The sequence below is a fragment of the Carassius auratus genome, chromosome 27 (genome assembly GCF_003368295.1).
Source record: "Carassius auratus strain Wakin chromosome 27, ASM336829v1, whole genome shotgun sequence".
NCBI lineage: Eukaryota > Metazoa > Chordata > Actinopteri > Cypriniformes > Cyprinidae > Carassius > Carassius auratus.
In genome coordinates this window covers 15,743,559-15,758,427 of record NC_039269.1, presented here as the reverse complement: position 1 = coordinate 15,758,427, position 14,869 = coordinate 15,743,559, and the positions used below count along the sequence as shown (strand labels likewise).

Sequence of the window (14,869 nt, the reverse complement as noted above, 5' to 3'; positions counted from 1 at the left end):
ATTTCACAGTGACACTTGATTTCACGGAAACTCGCAAGATCAAACATGACTAGAGGAAAAACAAATGGAGGACAATCAAAGTTGTCAGCTGGCTCTCCTGACGCGCATTCTGTTGTGCATACATTGAAAAACAAAGTATAAAAAAAAGTATATGGGTGATGTTCGCTGCTTTCATTGTATTTTTGTGAAAATGAATGAAATCAGCATCTCCATAAAGCTTGTCAGCAGATGGAAGCATAAAGTGCTCCAAAATCTCCTGATAGATGGCTGCATTGACTTTGGAATTTTTTTTTATTTTTTTTTATTTACTTTCATTTGAAACGAGGAGTGTGGACCACTGAGCAATAGTCCAGTTCTTTTTCTCCTTACCCCAGGTGAAATGCCTCTGATGTTTTTTCTGGTTTAGGAGTGGCTTGGTTCTAGGAATGTTGCAGCTGGAGCCCTTTTCTTGAAGATGTCAGAGTGTGGTGACTCCGGCATCACTCCTTGTGAAGCTCTCCCAAGTTTTGGAATCACCTTCCCAAGGCTATGGTCATCCCTGTTACTTGTGCACCTTTTCCTACCACACTTTTTCCTTCCAGTCAACTTTCCATTAAATATTTTGATACAGCACTCTGTGAACAGACAGCTCTTTCAGGAATGACCTTCTATGGCTTAAGGCCCCGGTATACTTCAAACAAAATCAAAGAACGAACTGATATGACAATTTCGAACAAAATCAGACCAAAGCGAAGTTAATTTTCAGTTCGTTTTGGCAGTTTGAAATGGCTCAACAAAGCGAACTTTCTGGGGGAGTTTGCTTTGGCTCCTAAACACCTTTAAGTATCTACTGGTCCGTGGCAGTTACACAATCGGTGGTTGTGTTCTTAAACTCCACCTTCTTTGACTCACATTTATTTTTTTCTCGGTTCGTTCCTCATTCTGCGGGGGTCATTAAGGAGAGCGACATCTCCTGAATACACTGGAGTGTCGAATAGGTGAGGTGCACAAATATATCCGCACCCGTATGATCGCTCACAGACAGACTTTAAAGATGTAGAGACAGTATTTAATTCCTAGATAGAAATAGCAACGAAGCTTGGTGTCAGAGGAAGCAGAAGCAGATAAAAATCCAAGTTTTCCAAAGCCATAAAAAGACTGAAAGGAAAGAATAAAGACATAAGGTCGCAAGTAACAAATACATGTTTCAAATAAATGCTACACCATACTGCTGCTGTTGTTCTTTCAATAAGTCGATTTAAAGGGTATGCAGTAAATAAAATGCCAAATGAATATACAATAATAAACCTTTGTTTTTTTATCAAAACAATTTATCCAGTTTAATAAAATAAAGGAACACTAATAAAAAAAAGCAACAAACTGATTCCAATATTTTTTTCCCCTCACATCATGCTAAGATTTTCAGACTATGAGCCATTCACACTTCCCATAAAGGACTGATTATGGAATGGTTCTTTTGTATTGCAAACATGATACTTGACTCCAAACTGCTGCTAATCATTATTCTTTAGTCTAACATATTCTGACCATTGGGTGCCGTCTCACACCTAGATTGCCTTCACTTCTTTATTTCATCGTTGTTTTGTTTAGGGGATACGCGCGAGCGTCGTGACACGTTTACAGTAATTTACACCCCGTCTCCAGCAGCGCCGTGGTGTTGGAAAGTTTGTTAACAGTATACCATCGCTCAGCCTTTTTGAACTTCTTTTTGACCTGAAACGAAGCATGAAAATGAACTTCGCTTGAAGTATATCAGGGCCTTTACCCTCCTTGTGGAGGGTGTTGATGATTGTCTTCTGAACAACTGTCAAGTCAGAAGTCTTTCCTATAATTGTGGTTGCATGTTCTAAACCAGCCCAAAAGGTATCACCTAGTATTTATACTCAAAATTAATCAAACTAATCGAGCTCAAAATAAAATATTAAAATTTTATGATACGGATTTTTTTAAAATCATAACCATCAGAATAAAAACAAAAAAACATCTTGACATATTTCAGTTTGTGTTCAATGAATCTAGAATATAAGAAAGTTAGCTTTTTTTTAATTAAATTACAAAAAATAAAAGACCTTGTCCATGATATTAATTTTTTTAGATGCACCTGAATACATTTACAAATATATGTAGATTTGTTTTTATAAAGAATCAATGTATCTCTCAAAATATGGTAACACAATTTGACAAAAAAAAAAAAAAAACTTATAAAAGATAACTTATTTTAAAGCACAACATATAAACTATAATAACGTGTCATGGTTTGACTTCATATGCTTTTAAAGGGCATCTTTTATGCCCCTTTTCACAAGATGTAATATTGGGCTTGGGTGTCTCCAGAATGTGTCTGCGAAGTTTCAGCTCAAAATATCCCACAGAGCATTTATTATACCATCTGGAAAATTATAGACAGCAAGAGTCCTACCACGTTCAAGGCACAGAAAGGTACCAAGAACGCATGCTTTCCTTTGAACATAAACAAGGCACAGCACATGCATGTTCTAAGTCAGCAGCATCATGTGTGTGCATTGTTTATGTGCCGTGGGACTCTCCATAGTGGCGTTAGTGTGACGCAGAGAAGAATTGTTGAATAAAGTCATTATTTTGTCTTTTTGCGCACTAAAAGTATTCTGGTAGCTTCGTAAAATTACGGTTGAACCACTGATGTCACAGACTATTTTGTCAATGTTTTTGGTACCATTTTGGACCATGACTATGGTAGGGCCCTTGCTCTCCATGGAGGGTCAGAAAGCTCTCAAATATCATCAAAATGATCTTAATTTGTGTTCGGATGATGAACGAAGGTCTTACTGGTTTGAAACGACATGACAGTGAGTAATTACTGATAGAATTTTCATTTTTGGGTGAACTATCCCTTTCGGTCTAACATCCAAACACGGTGGTTTTTAAATGGTCCCTTGTCTCCATCGGATACAACTACAACATTTACAACATTTTTTTTTTTCTCATTGGGTTTTCTCAGACTGAATGTTAGTGTACAGTTTAAAACTTGCAAAAAGGAAAAAGAAGATTTATATTATTTAATAATATAAAGAATTTAAAAGAGCATTTGCCCTATGTCATGTATTTGTGTTAGCTGTGTTCAAATAAACAGACACATTATTATTTTGAGGAAGAAAGAAAAAGTTGTTAAAGTTCATCTGAGATTGAAGTTGAAGAGGAGGCTGTTTTGGTTTTGATTTACCCAGTAATTAACTTCCTTTTAAATGTACTTTTCTCATGCTAATTCTTAGTGATATTACGCAGTTTAATGTTGTTGCAAAAGATGTTTATCTTAAAAAACAAAAACTTTAATAATAGTAATGGCTTACTGATTTAGCCAGATCAGTAGGGCTTCTTGTTTTCATATATAATATCAGGTTCACAATTAGAAATTTCTCTATTTGATATTAAAATGACAATATGACAGAAAATAGTTTATTTATTTGGTGTTCAATATCTGAATGAGTCTGATACCATTGACTGTGAATCTTTTTGACTGACTCATTAAGAATAACTGGCACACAAGAGCAATTTTCCCACACGTTAACAGTTTATGCGTTGATGTTTGTTGGTGCAGGAAACACTGGCATGCGATCTGATATGAGAAACATCTTTAAAAATGGTTTGTGGATATTTCCTGCATGTAAAAGATGACTTTGCTGAGAGGGTTTCATAGTTTTGTCTTCTCAGTTACCCGTGTGCTGTTACATGTAAGGCTGGTGATATCAGCGTAGATGCAGCATTCTCAATGACTGTAGGCACGTTTCCATTACAAATGTGTGCAAACTCTGTAGATATGCAGATAAAAGTGTATTACGAAATGACCCTGTTTCCATTAACTAATGTTATGCGACTGAAAGGTAACCTTTTGCCTCTCACGATAAGTCATGGCAATGGATTTTGACAGATTTTTGCTATATTTATTCAAAGGAGGCGTCCTGCAGATGTGTGCAGTGTAAATTATCAAAGCATTAATGGCAGGGACAGTCACTTATACTCATTAGCGGACACTATGAAGTTTTTCTTGGATGTTATAGTACACTGAAGAATGATCATATGACTTTTTACATATGCCATGTGTCCTGTAAATTCAAAGTAAAAAAAAATTCCATTGCAGTTTTGCGAAATATTCCTTTTCCGAATTGTCTGATAAACCACCTCATGTAAGCGTAAAAATGTTTGCAATGTGGGATTTTCCATTTTTTCAATTCACAATTTTAATATGCGCAATTTGAAGGGTAATGGAAACGCAGCTTGTGTCTGCAGCCATTTCCAAACAACGGTAAAGTAGGGCTACTGTGGTACAAAAGACAAGCTTCTGTTGTGCAGTTGGAGTGTGGAATTAAGAGTGTCCTTCAGTAACTTTACTGACATGCAAATGCAAATACACATCTGTTTTCCCTCCAATAAGTCAACCATTAAAGCATCTCCCACCTAAACAATCACAAAGAGAAGCACAGTGAGTTGAAGCTAGAATAAATGTCCGTTGGTTGTCCCTCAGTAAAACTTGTGTGGTTCCGCAGACCAGCTACTAAAGTCCACAAACTCGTACCTGCGCAAACCTTTTAACAAAATGTATCCACGCAAATCCCTACCACGCCTCCAAACCATTTACACGGCCTACAAGGACGATGTTTGAAAATCTTGCCATCAGCAGTTTTCCAAATTCCTGCCTTATTGCTAAATAAAAGCTGAATTATCCACTTTGAGGAAAACAAATGAATAAAATACAATAAAAATGTGAATTCTTTGAAAACAGTAATGCAAAACTTGTGAACCTACACAAGACTCATCTGACCTAAACCACCCGTTGTAAGACAAGCATGCAAGCGGACTGTTAAGATTAATAATTTAACTGACAGAGGGTCTAACAAACAAACTGTGGCAAACATACATATTGACAGACCAAAAGGCACCCACGTACGGAGAGGTCACAACCTGACGCATATTAACAGATAGATAGCAATGGGAGGCAATACTTACGTGGCTTCTGGCCCCATACGTGCAAATGGAGCTTCCCAGAAGAGTAGTAGATGAACCCCAAGACCAGCATGGGACACAGGACGAACAGTAGTTTGTGTGCAGGCTTCATGTTCCTCAACCATTCACATCGTACTGTGTTGTTATATCACCTAGGAGCAGGACAGAAAAATCCAGAGAAGCTGAATCACACATTCACAGCATGCAATAAAGAAGACAGACTCTCATTATTAAAGGGATCCTATTATGCTTTTTACATTTTCAGCTTCCTTTAGTGAGTAATGTTGCTGTTTGAGCATGAGAATTACACCAAAGAACTATCAAAAGAGTGAATAGTGATGAGCCGCATCACAGCCAGCTTTCCGTTACTCAAGCAGTTAGTAAGCATTACTTTATGATTTTTGTCTAGTGCTCTTAAGAATGTTTAGGCATGACTTTGTGAAAGGTAAACTACTACTTGTTCTACAGATCGGTTTTTGTTTTTTTGTTTTTTAGTACTGTACAGATAAAATGTGTTTTATATGGAAGCATATGGGTAGCATTATTCAATTTGGGATGTAATATACAAAATGACAATGTAATATGTAAAAGGACAATGCATTTCTGTATTTACATTTACATTTTCCAATACATTTGTGCAACGTTTGGTGCAAAATGAAAACGAAAATTAAATTACATAATTTTCATTTGCCATTTCCTACACCAGTTTTAATATGTAAAATGAATATTAATTTTAACGCTTTATAAGTTGCAAAATTAAAATGAAAATATATTACAGAAATGATTATATATCTCTAACATGTTCAAGCAAAAACTGTGGCAAAATGATCCTTTAAATGCTATTTTTCTTAAATGCATTAACACTCACAGTCAAGACACTTACGATTGCATTTTCATTCAATGTCCCGCAATGAATGTAGCAAAATTCAAAGTGCACATTGAAAATGCATTCCGAGCCGATCACATCTCCGCCCCCTCCCGCCCTGTCAATCACTGCGTGAACAAGGCGGGGCTTACAGAAGGTCAAGAGACTCAAATCTCAAGAAGAGGATTCAAGTGAGAGAACATGGAAAAGACAGTTGGTCCGTGTATGTTTTGATGATTTCGGTTTATGGCTTGAATATTTCATTCGCACTTGTGGGCGGAGCTAAAACGCTGCTTTCATCTGATTGGTCGAATCGGATCGGTTTTCATCTGACAGCCTTCAGCTCTGTCTTTTTATTCTTTCAGGCAGAATAAATAAGTCAGGCAGAATGAATAAGAGTCAGTGCGAGTGAAGCACTGAAATGTCTGAAACTACACTCACTGTTAATAAGTATAATGTTTGAATCAGATGTAGCTGGGCACATAATTCGTGCTGCTGAGACCTGCAAATTATTTCTAGGTTGTAGTATTGTATGAATATTGTCCCACTGATAAATACAGTGCAAATAGTTCTCTCTCTTTGGATAACAGTGAAGTGGAAATAAAAATCAATAATAGACAGAACAGTTCCATGTCTGTAACATTTACCACTCTCATCTTTTAAGTCATGTTTAAGTGTGACATTAATAAATAATTGAAAAAATGAATATAGTTAAATTTCTAAATAAAAATAGTAAAATTAGCTCTATGCTGCTCAGTGCTCCTGTAGCCTACCCCAGAGCGCCCTCTCGCGGCTGTAGACGGTAATGTTTTCTCTTGGTCCTGAATAAATGTAACTTATAGTCCAGTGCGACTTATATATGTTTTTTATTCCTCGTCATGGCGTATTTTTGGACTGATGTAACTTATACCGAAAAATACAGTTAACATTATTATTATTATTATTATTTATGAGAGTAATTGACACAGACTAGAACTTAAATGTTTCACCCAATTCAGCTCAGATCTTACCTTCCCAAAAAATCCTATTTAATTTTATTTCATATATTTAACTATATTTATTTCCACTTCACTGTTATCCAAGGAGAAAGAACTATTTGCACTGTATTTATCAGTGGGACAATATTCATACAATAATTTAACGGGGTCTCTTGCAGGTCTCAGCAGCACAAATTATGTGCCCAGCTACATCTGATTAAAATATTATGCTAATTAACAGTGAGTGTAGTTTCAGACATTACAGTGCTTCACTCGCACTGTTTCTTATTCTGCCTGAAAGAATAAAAAGACTGAGCTGAAGGCGGAGCGATTCGACCAATCAGATGAAAGCAGCGTTTCAGCTCCGCCCACAAGTGCGAATGAAATATTGAAGCCATAAACCGAAATGATCAAAACGTACACGGGCCAACTGTCTTGTCCATTTTCTCTCACTTGAGTCTCTTGACCTTCTGTAAGCCCCGCCTTGTTCACGCCGTGATTGACAGGGCGGGAGGGGGCGGAGATGTGATCGGCTCGGAATGCATTTTCAATGTGCACTTTGAATTTTGCTACATTCATTGCGGGACATTGAATGAAAATGCAATCGTAAGTGTCTTGACTGTGAGTGTTAATGCATTTAAGAAAAATAGCATTTAAATGATCATTTTGCCACAGTTTTTGCTTGAACGTGTTAGACATATCTAATCATTTCTGTAATACATTTTCATTTTAATTTTGCAACTTATAAAGCGTTAAAATTAATATTCATTTTACATATTAAAACTGGTCTATGAAATGGCAAATTAAACTTATGTAATTTAATTTTCATTTTCATTTTGCACCAAACGTTGCACAAATGTATTGGAAAATGTAAATGTAAATACAGAAATGCATTGCCATTTTACATATTGCATTGTCATTTTGCATATTACATCCCAAATTGAATAATGCTACCTATATGCTTCCATAGTTTTAAAGTGTGTTTTAAGAAACTGATACCTTCATGCAGCCAAAAAAATGCATTATATTAATTTAAAAAAGGAAGTAAAAACCTTGGTAACATTTTAGAGTAGAACTAGTAACTACAACACTTCTCTCAAACTCTTAATTTGCTGCTTATTAATAGTTAGTAAGGTAGTTGTTAGGTTTAGGTACTGGGTAAGAATAGGGATTTAGAATAAGGTCAAGTAGAATAAGGCATTAATATTAATTAGCTTAATTAGCACTGATACATGGCTAATAATCTAATATGCATGCTAATAAGCAACTAATAGGTATCACCTATTCTTAAGTGTTACCAAAACCTTTATACTGTTACAAAAATACATATTTTAAAATGACATTTATAAACAATTCAGCATTAATAATATTTCACAATATTATTATTTTTATTGTATTTCCTAAAAAAATAATTGCAACCTTAGTGACCATAAGAGACTTCTTTCAAAAATAAAAATTGACTGACTTTTGATCGCAGTGATCGTATAATGCATTTGGAAACAGAATTAGTTACTAGTTACTAAGTAACAAGAAAACTGAATAAAAATAAAAATATCATATGCTGACATGGAAAGCACAACACACAAGTCTAAAAGAACATTTACTACTTTGTTAAAAGGAAAAAGCTTGTGATATTTAGAAATAGAGAATACAAAGAAAACAAATAAGAGGAAGTTAACTGAACCACCATCAAAAACAACCACATTCAAGAGCAGATCTACTTTTTTATATAGCAGAAACAGGTGTAACATGATAACAAACCATGTACATCATAAATAATAATCAATTAAATGTGTTCCTACTGCAAAATGTACCACAAAACCACCAACAACACAAGTAAACATTCCCAAAGGGAACAATCTCACTTTGGGTAGACTAACTGATGTTTAATGTATGAGTTCAGTTCCCTTTGAGTTCACACAGGCATCTCAGTATGTTAACAACAGGCATAGTTCACCACATTAAGTAGGGTCCTATAAAAAAAGAAAAAAAAGAAAAGTGGCCTATGAAATGCATTATTTCTTTCAGAACTGGATTGCACAGAAAAATGTTATTATTACTTTGATTTTGGCAGGCTATAGTCAAGAGCCTTGAGTTTCTGTGTGTATGATAGAACATGATGAAATGCTCATTCACACCAAGACACACAGAACATGCAGAATTCATATTTCAATCACAGTCTTTATATAGTTTAATATTCACAGACACTAGTCTATCTATATTGAGATTTAATTCATTCTAAAGTGCTAGGCTTGCTTTTTAAATTATTGATTCCAAATTGTGCCAAATTATATGATGTTTGCAACTTCCATTTTGGAATCTTCATTTTTATGGTTCTATTCAGTCTCAGGTATATGGAAATCCCAATGTGACTGAAAATTGTTGAATATTACCCAAAAATAAATAAATACAAATTGGTCACTTTGCATACAGCTGATACTTGCTGTATTTAAAGTGGAAAGTCTGAAGAACAAAAAATGCTAGCCTTGAAATATAGCTTGTTTTTTTTTTGTTTGTTTTTTATTGAATAAAACATACAGTTCTGTGTGGTAAAAAAAAATGGTCATGTTGAGGCACATTAACTTGTTCTCAGTGGTAGTCTATTTATAATATTCTATATTTTAATCAGTTTCTGGGATATTTGGAAGAAGGGATTTTGTTAATTTTAACAGTTTCCAAAGCTTCCAAGAGTTCATACTGTATGCAATATATGTTAATAGGTCTACATATTTGAAACAAATGTTATGCCATCTAACTGTAAGCTAGTTGCTTTCCCCACACATTGCATTTCCATCAATAAAACAAGAAATCTAACTTTAAAATATTGAATGTCTCTCACACTTGAAATCGTAAACACTGGAATATCACATTTAATGTTTCACATTACTCATATTTGAACCGGAGTTAACAAATAATCCTGGTTATTCACAATCTGATGTGGGACTCCATACATTCCTAAACCCTGGGTTACTGTTCTTATTTGCATATGCGTCAACAGTCACGACTAGCAACAAATTCACATTTTTTTGCAATCATTAAAATGGGCAGGATTCAACAATTTGGACATATAGCCACATTAAGAACCCAATATCTCAAGGATTTACATTTAATTTAAATTGAAGATTATAAAATAAAAAAAGTTTACTAAGAACAATAAACTAAAAGTACAGTAAGATATATTCAATAATTTCGAAAGACATGTAAACTAAATGGTATGTTTAATACAGTACAACTTACTGAAATGTATCACATCTCATGTAATAACTCGGTCAATGGCTCAAATGCGAAAAGATGCCAATAAAACAGCTTGTGACCAATACGTCTCTTAACGTCGCATTTACCACAGCAAAGTTATCTAGTGTTCACGGTTATGTATGTATGTATGTATGTATGTATGCATGCATACACACACACACACACACACACACACACACACACACACACACACACACACACACAAAAACACCAGAGAAAGTGGAGTTATTCTTAATTATCCATGCATATTTTAAAAAAAAATAAATAAATAAATAAAAACTACCTTATGTGCAGTTAGGTTGTATACAAAAATTTCCATTTTAAGTGCTATTATTATATCTAAAAAGAAACCGCAGTTAAACACAATAGCTTAGGCTCTGTTGTTAATTATTTATAACCTTATATTATACTAATATACTAAATAAAAGCATTCCCAGTATAGTTTACAGCATTAGTTGGGAAAGATTATTATTATTTTTTTTCTTAAACCAAACTATCGTCTTTCTAAATAATCAGTATTGGCTGAGAAATGTATCGGTATACATATATATACACACACACATTTCGACATTATTTGTTTTTCAGACTTTTTTTAATTACTACAAATAAATATTTAAGCAAAGTGACCCACATCTGGTTTTGGACTACTGAAGTTCTGAACAATTTCATCAAGGAGCCACATTAAACCTCTGTATCTCTGGAAATGAACCGCACAGGGTCTTAAAAATGAAGCTAACAAAAGCAACCGATGTTGCTTTGATATGAAAGGATATATTTATTTAATACGTCTTCACTTACAAGCATGCAACTTCAGAGAAAAAAAATAAAACACACATAGAAAGTGCTTGTTAATATTTATGAATACAAAACGGTTAGTATGTTTGAAAACAAGATTACTTCAAAACAGTTAATAATCCATTGTGACCTGGTGCTTTTAAATGCATTATAAAAGTAGTTCATACAACTCAAGTTATATTTGTCATCTGAAGCCATAGGATAGCTTTGTGTGAGGAGCAGTTCTCAAATATCTTTCACGTCTGTTTACACATTCAAATAGGCCAGCAGGGGGAATATCTTAAGCAACTTTCTTTATAACGGTTCTTTACACAAAACTATGGGATGACTTCAGAACAATTGGAAAATAGTGCAGTAAGTAGTATGATCCACTTTCATGACTATCATTTAGGTTTTTTGTTTTTTTTTTTGTTTTTTGGAAGCTTGATTGATACTGCTCATCACCCCTTACACAACACATAAGAGTAGCATGAACATTCTGCTAACCCCTCATTTGATGACATGACTGGAAAATGAAGAGGTCTCTAACACCACAAGGTGCTTGAATGAAGACTATCCATTTAACCACCATAAAGTTAACCCATGGCAGCCTATCAAAGAGTATGGAAACAACAAGTCTGATTTGATAAGTGTTGAAACTGTTGAGAATTTATTTTATTTTTTTTGAATATTATATTAGATATAATAATGCTGAAAATTCAGCTTTTTATATTTTATTTTAAAGTATATTCAAATATAAAACTGATATTATAAATTGCAATAATATTACACAAAGTGACGTTTTTTTCTGTATTTGTCAAATAAATGCAGCCTTGATAAAATAAACGTATATATAAAAAAAAAGAAAGAAAAAAAAGTAACGTTACTGATTCCAAACTTTTTCATCTTCATTATGTACATGTATTTATTAACCATTTTAAACCTACACATTTTTGTAGGTTTAACAAAAATGCTTTGCATTAAAAGTATAAATACCAATAGGTTAGATGGGAGTAACGGTCTATGTACACTGTGTGTGGACAGCGTATCTATATATAAAATAAATAAATAAACCCTCCACGTCTAATGTAACGTGGCGTTTTAAAAACCGAGGGACGCGAAAGTCCAGATCCATATGGTGAACGCTCATCTGTTCTAGCTGGCTATTCTGTTCTTCAAAGCACAAGTGACTTGCTGCCGCAGCAAAAACAAACGCATTTTGATGATGTCTATCTGACTAAAAGTATGCAGACTGCTGTGTCATAATGGCACTGCGATGTCCCGATACTGTATGTTTGCTTTTCTCAGACTGAGAGCGCAGGCTAACGGTTTACCCTCCTCCTTACTTAACACACAAACCAGCGGGCAGCTCTCAAGATAAACACAACATTACCAATACATTTCGACACGTCAGACCACATAAATCCGAGTGTCAAAGGAGAATAGAGGAGAGAGACAGTCTGACTAAACTACATAATGGAAAATATGAAGGGAGCGACATGGATTATGCGTTTAGGGGCCTAAAGCAAAGCAGCCTATTTGCGCTCATTCAGCTAGCCAGCCCCACACAAATACGGTCCAGACGGGCTAAAACTCATTCACAAGAAAGCAACATACGATACTCTTTTAAAACCCATTCATAAATTCATACATTCAACGTTTAACACAGCGTCGAGTTAATCTGTTGATCGCAGATTGAACGGCAGCTGTGGTGAAACAAACGTCCGGTATAACGCATATAAATGTCCACATAAACCCCCTTCCATCGGTTTCACATTACCTGTCCCCACCAGTCGTCAAATCCCTCAGGCTAAAATGTTATCGACCACATTTTTCTTCTCCTCCGCTGTTATGGGCCATCCTCTGTCGGTAGCAAAAAAAAATGCGAGAATACTTTATTACCTCCTCAAAGCAACGAGAGTGAAGCTGCGTGTCGGTTTATTTGGGAATCACCCTCTCTCTCTCTCTCCCCACCGTTTTAAGTAAGTGGGAGGTCTACAGACCTCAGCACGGCCGTGTCTCAAATTCTAGCGAGTCGACTATTTAGACGTCATTCTAGACGGGTTACAAATTCGCAATTTTGTGACATCATGCACCTAACGTACTTTTAAAATTCAGATGTCTGACTGTCCCAACACCCCCGCCCCAAGAGAGAGAGAAGAAAAAAAATTGCAGTCCCAAATAAGGGATAGGTTGTTAGGAAAAACATTACGTTTATAGCTGAATAGTAGCCTACTAATATACTAATATACAAATAAGAAATACTCGTTTAATTGACTTGTTTAACTGTGTCCAATCGCTGCAATAGCCTACATCTGCATTACAGTAAACACTTAAGTAAATTAAACTAACATTTCATACTACAGCATACGCCGGCATTGTCCACAATGTAGCTTATATAATGTGTTGCTAATAATCGAAATGATGAAATCCGAAATGAAACGATCGTTTGAAATGTAAAGGCTAGCCTGCTGTTCAAAAGAACCGATTCGCAGAAACGACTCGGACTTCCCATGAACTAGTCCGGCAAATCGCCTGACTGAAAAAACTAATTTTGTTGTGCCTCCAGTAGGCTAAATGTCACATGTCGAGTGCTTTGAATATATGCAGTGTTATCTGGCATTTTCATGACAATGAATGCTTCTTTTCACAGGCGTTTTGTCGTTCTCACGTGACAGTCTCTCGTCGTCAGCTATTGCATTCTATCTTTGCAGTTTGGCGCACATGTCGGCTACAGTTGGGCTTTTACAGGCTATATGTATGCAGTTGAGCAGCCTTTTGGTTTCATTATTGTTTGGAGCAGCTCTACAGATGTTTTAGACATTTTTGGTTGGAAATACCAACATAAATATATCCATTTACTTTTGAATCTATTACACCTGGATTATGGATAAAAAGCATAATGGAATACAATTAATAGTGCTACACAAATGTGAGGTTTGTAAATAAGTTATAATGATTATTATTGGCCCCTGGCTAAGTAAACATTTAAATATTATTAATCCCTATAAATGATGTATATAACCGTTAAAACCGGTGTTTCAACACAGTGCTCTACTTAATAGTCTAATAATATTTGACAGAAAGACAGGGACAACATGATTTACCAGCTGTCAAGATAACCACTATGGTTATTAATCCAAACATCCATTGATCATCACAGGGAAAAGAGATTAATAACTCTAATAACTCTAATTAATGAGTCTGTGAAAAGTGGGGGTCTGGGATCTACAAGTATTTTTCGGTGTTTGATTGTAAACTTCTTTTACATTAAACAGGCAACTCACCCCCCCAAAAAACGAATTCTGCCATCATTTATTCACCAACCTGTCACTCCAAACCTAAATTACTTTACTATTTTATGAAGTTAAGCAGAATGTTCATGGGTCTTTCACCCATACAATGAAAGTGAATGGTGACCAAGTGCTTTTAAATGCACCATAAAATGAGTCCATACGACTCAAGTTACATTTGTCTTCTAAATCAACATGATAGCTTTGTGTGAGGAACAGCTCTCAAATGTCATTTACATTTGTGCAGACATTCAAATATGACAGCAGGGGAATATTTAAGGTAAATCACATATGTTTTTGTCTGTTCTGCACACATTTGTATTGTGTGGATGTAAAAAGTTCAGAAGATTTGGAAAATAGTTTAGGGGTAATACATGCACATGAATGATTTTCTTTTATGGTTCATTTTTGGAACGTGGCCGCTCCTGGTCAACATCTACTTACATTGTATATGGAAAAGAGCAGAATGAACATCCTGTCAACTGTCCTCTTTTGAAATGATGGTAAAGCTTTTCAACAACATAAGGGCACATGAGTACTGCAGCATGGAAGCGTGTGACAACAGGGTTGAGGATCCACTTGCAGTCTTTATTAAGATTTTGATTTCACAGGCTAACAATAATCAGTGATGTGTGTGAGTGTGAGTGCAACCTTAATAGTCCTCCTAATATGAGACAGCTGCAAACTGATGATGAGTTCTGATGAGTCCAGGCAAAGGATTACAGGGA

At 35.2% G+C, this 14,869-nt stretch overlaps 1 protein-coding gene across 7 annotated transcripts in view; it reads right to left on the bottom strand.

The window, feature by feature from the left end:
• The window catches only part of st3gal3b (ST3 beta-galactoside alpha-2,3-sialyltransferase 3b), a 70,093-nt gene that overhangs the window by 38,498 nt on the left and 16,726 nt on the right, over window positions 1–14,869 (bottom strand). The window contains exons 1-2 of one of the 7 annotated variants that reach the window (XM_026206134.1): window positions 14,586–14,704; window positions 4,981–5,129 (exon numbers count right to left, since the gene is read on the bottom strand). In XM_026206134.1, coding sequence (XP_026061919.1) covers window positions 4,981–5,089 — 109 coding nt within the window. In that variant the 5' untranslated portion in view covers window positions 5,090–5,129; window positions 14,586–14,704. Of the gene's footprint in view, window positions 1–4,980; window positions 5,130–12,628; window positions 12,930–14,585; window positions 14,705–14,869 lie in introns of those variants that run through there. The other 6 variants (XM_026206133.1, XM_026206137.1, XM_026206136.1 and 3 more) reach the window with 6 other exon arrangements.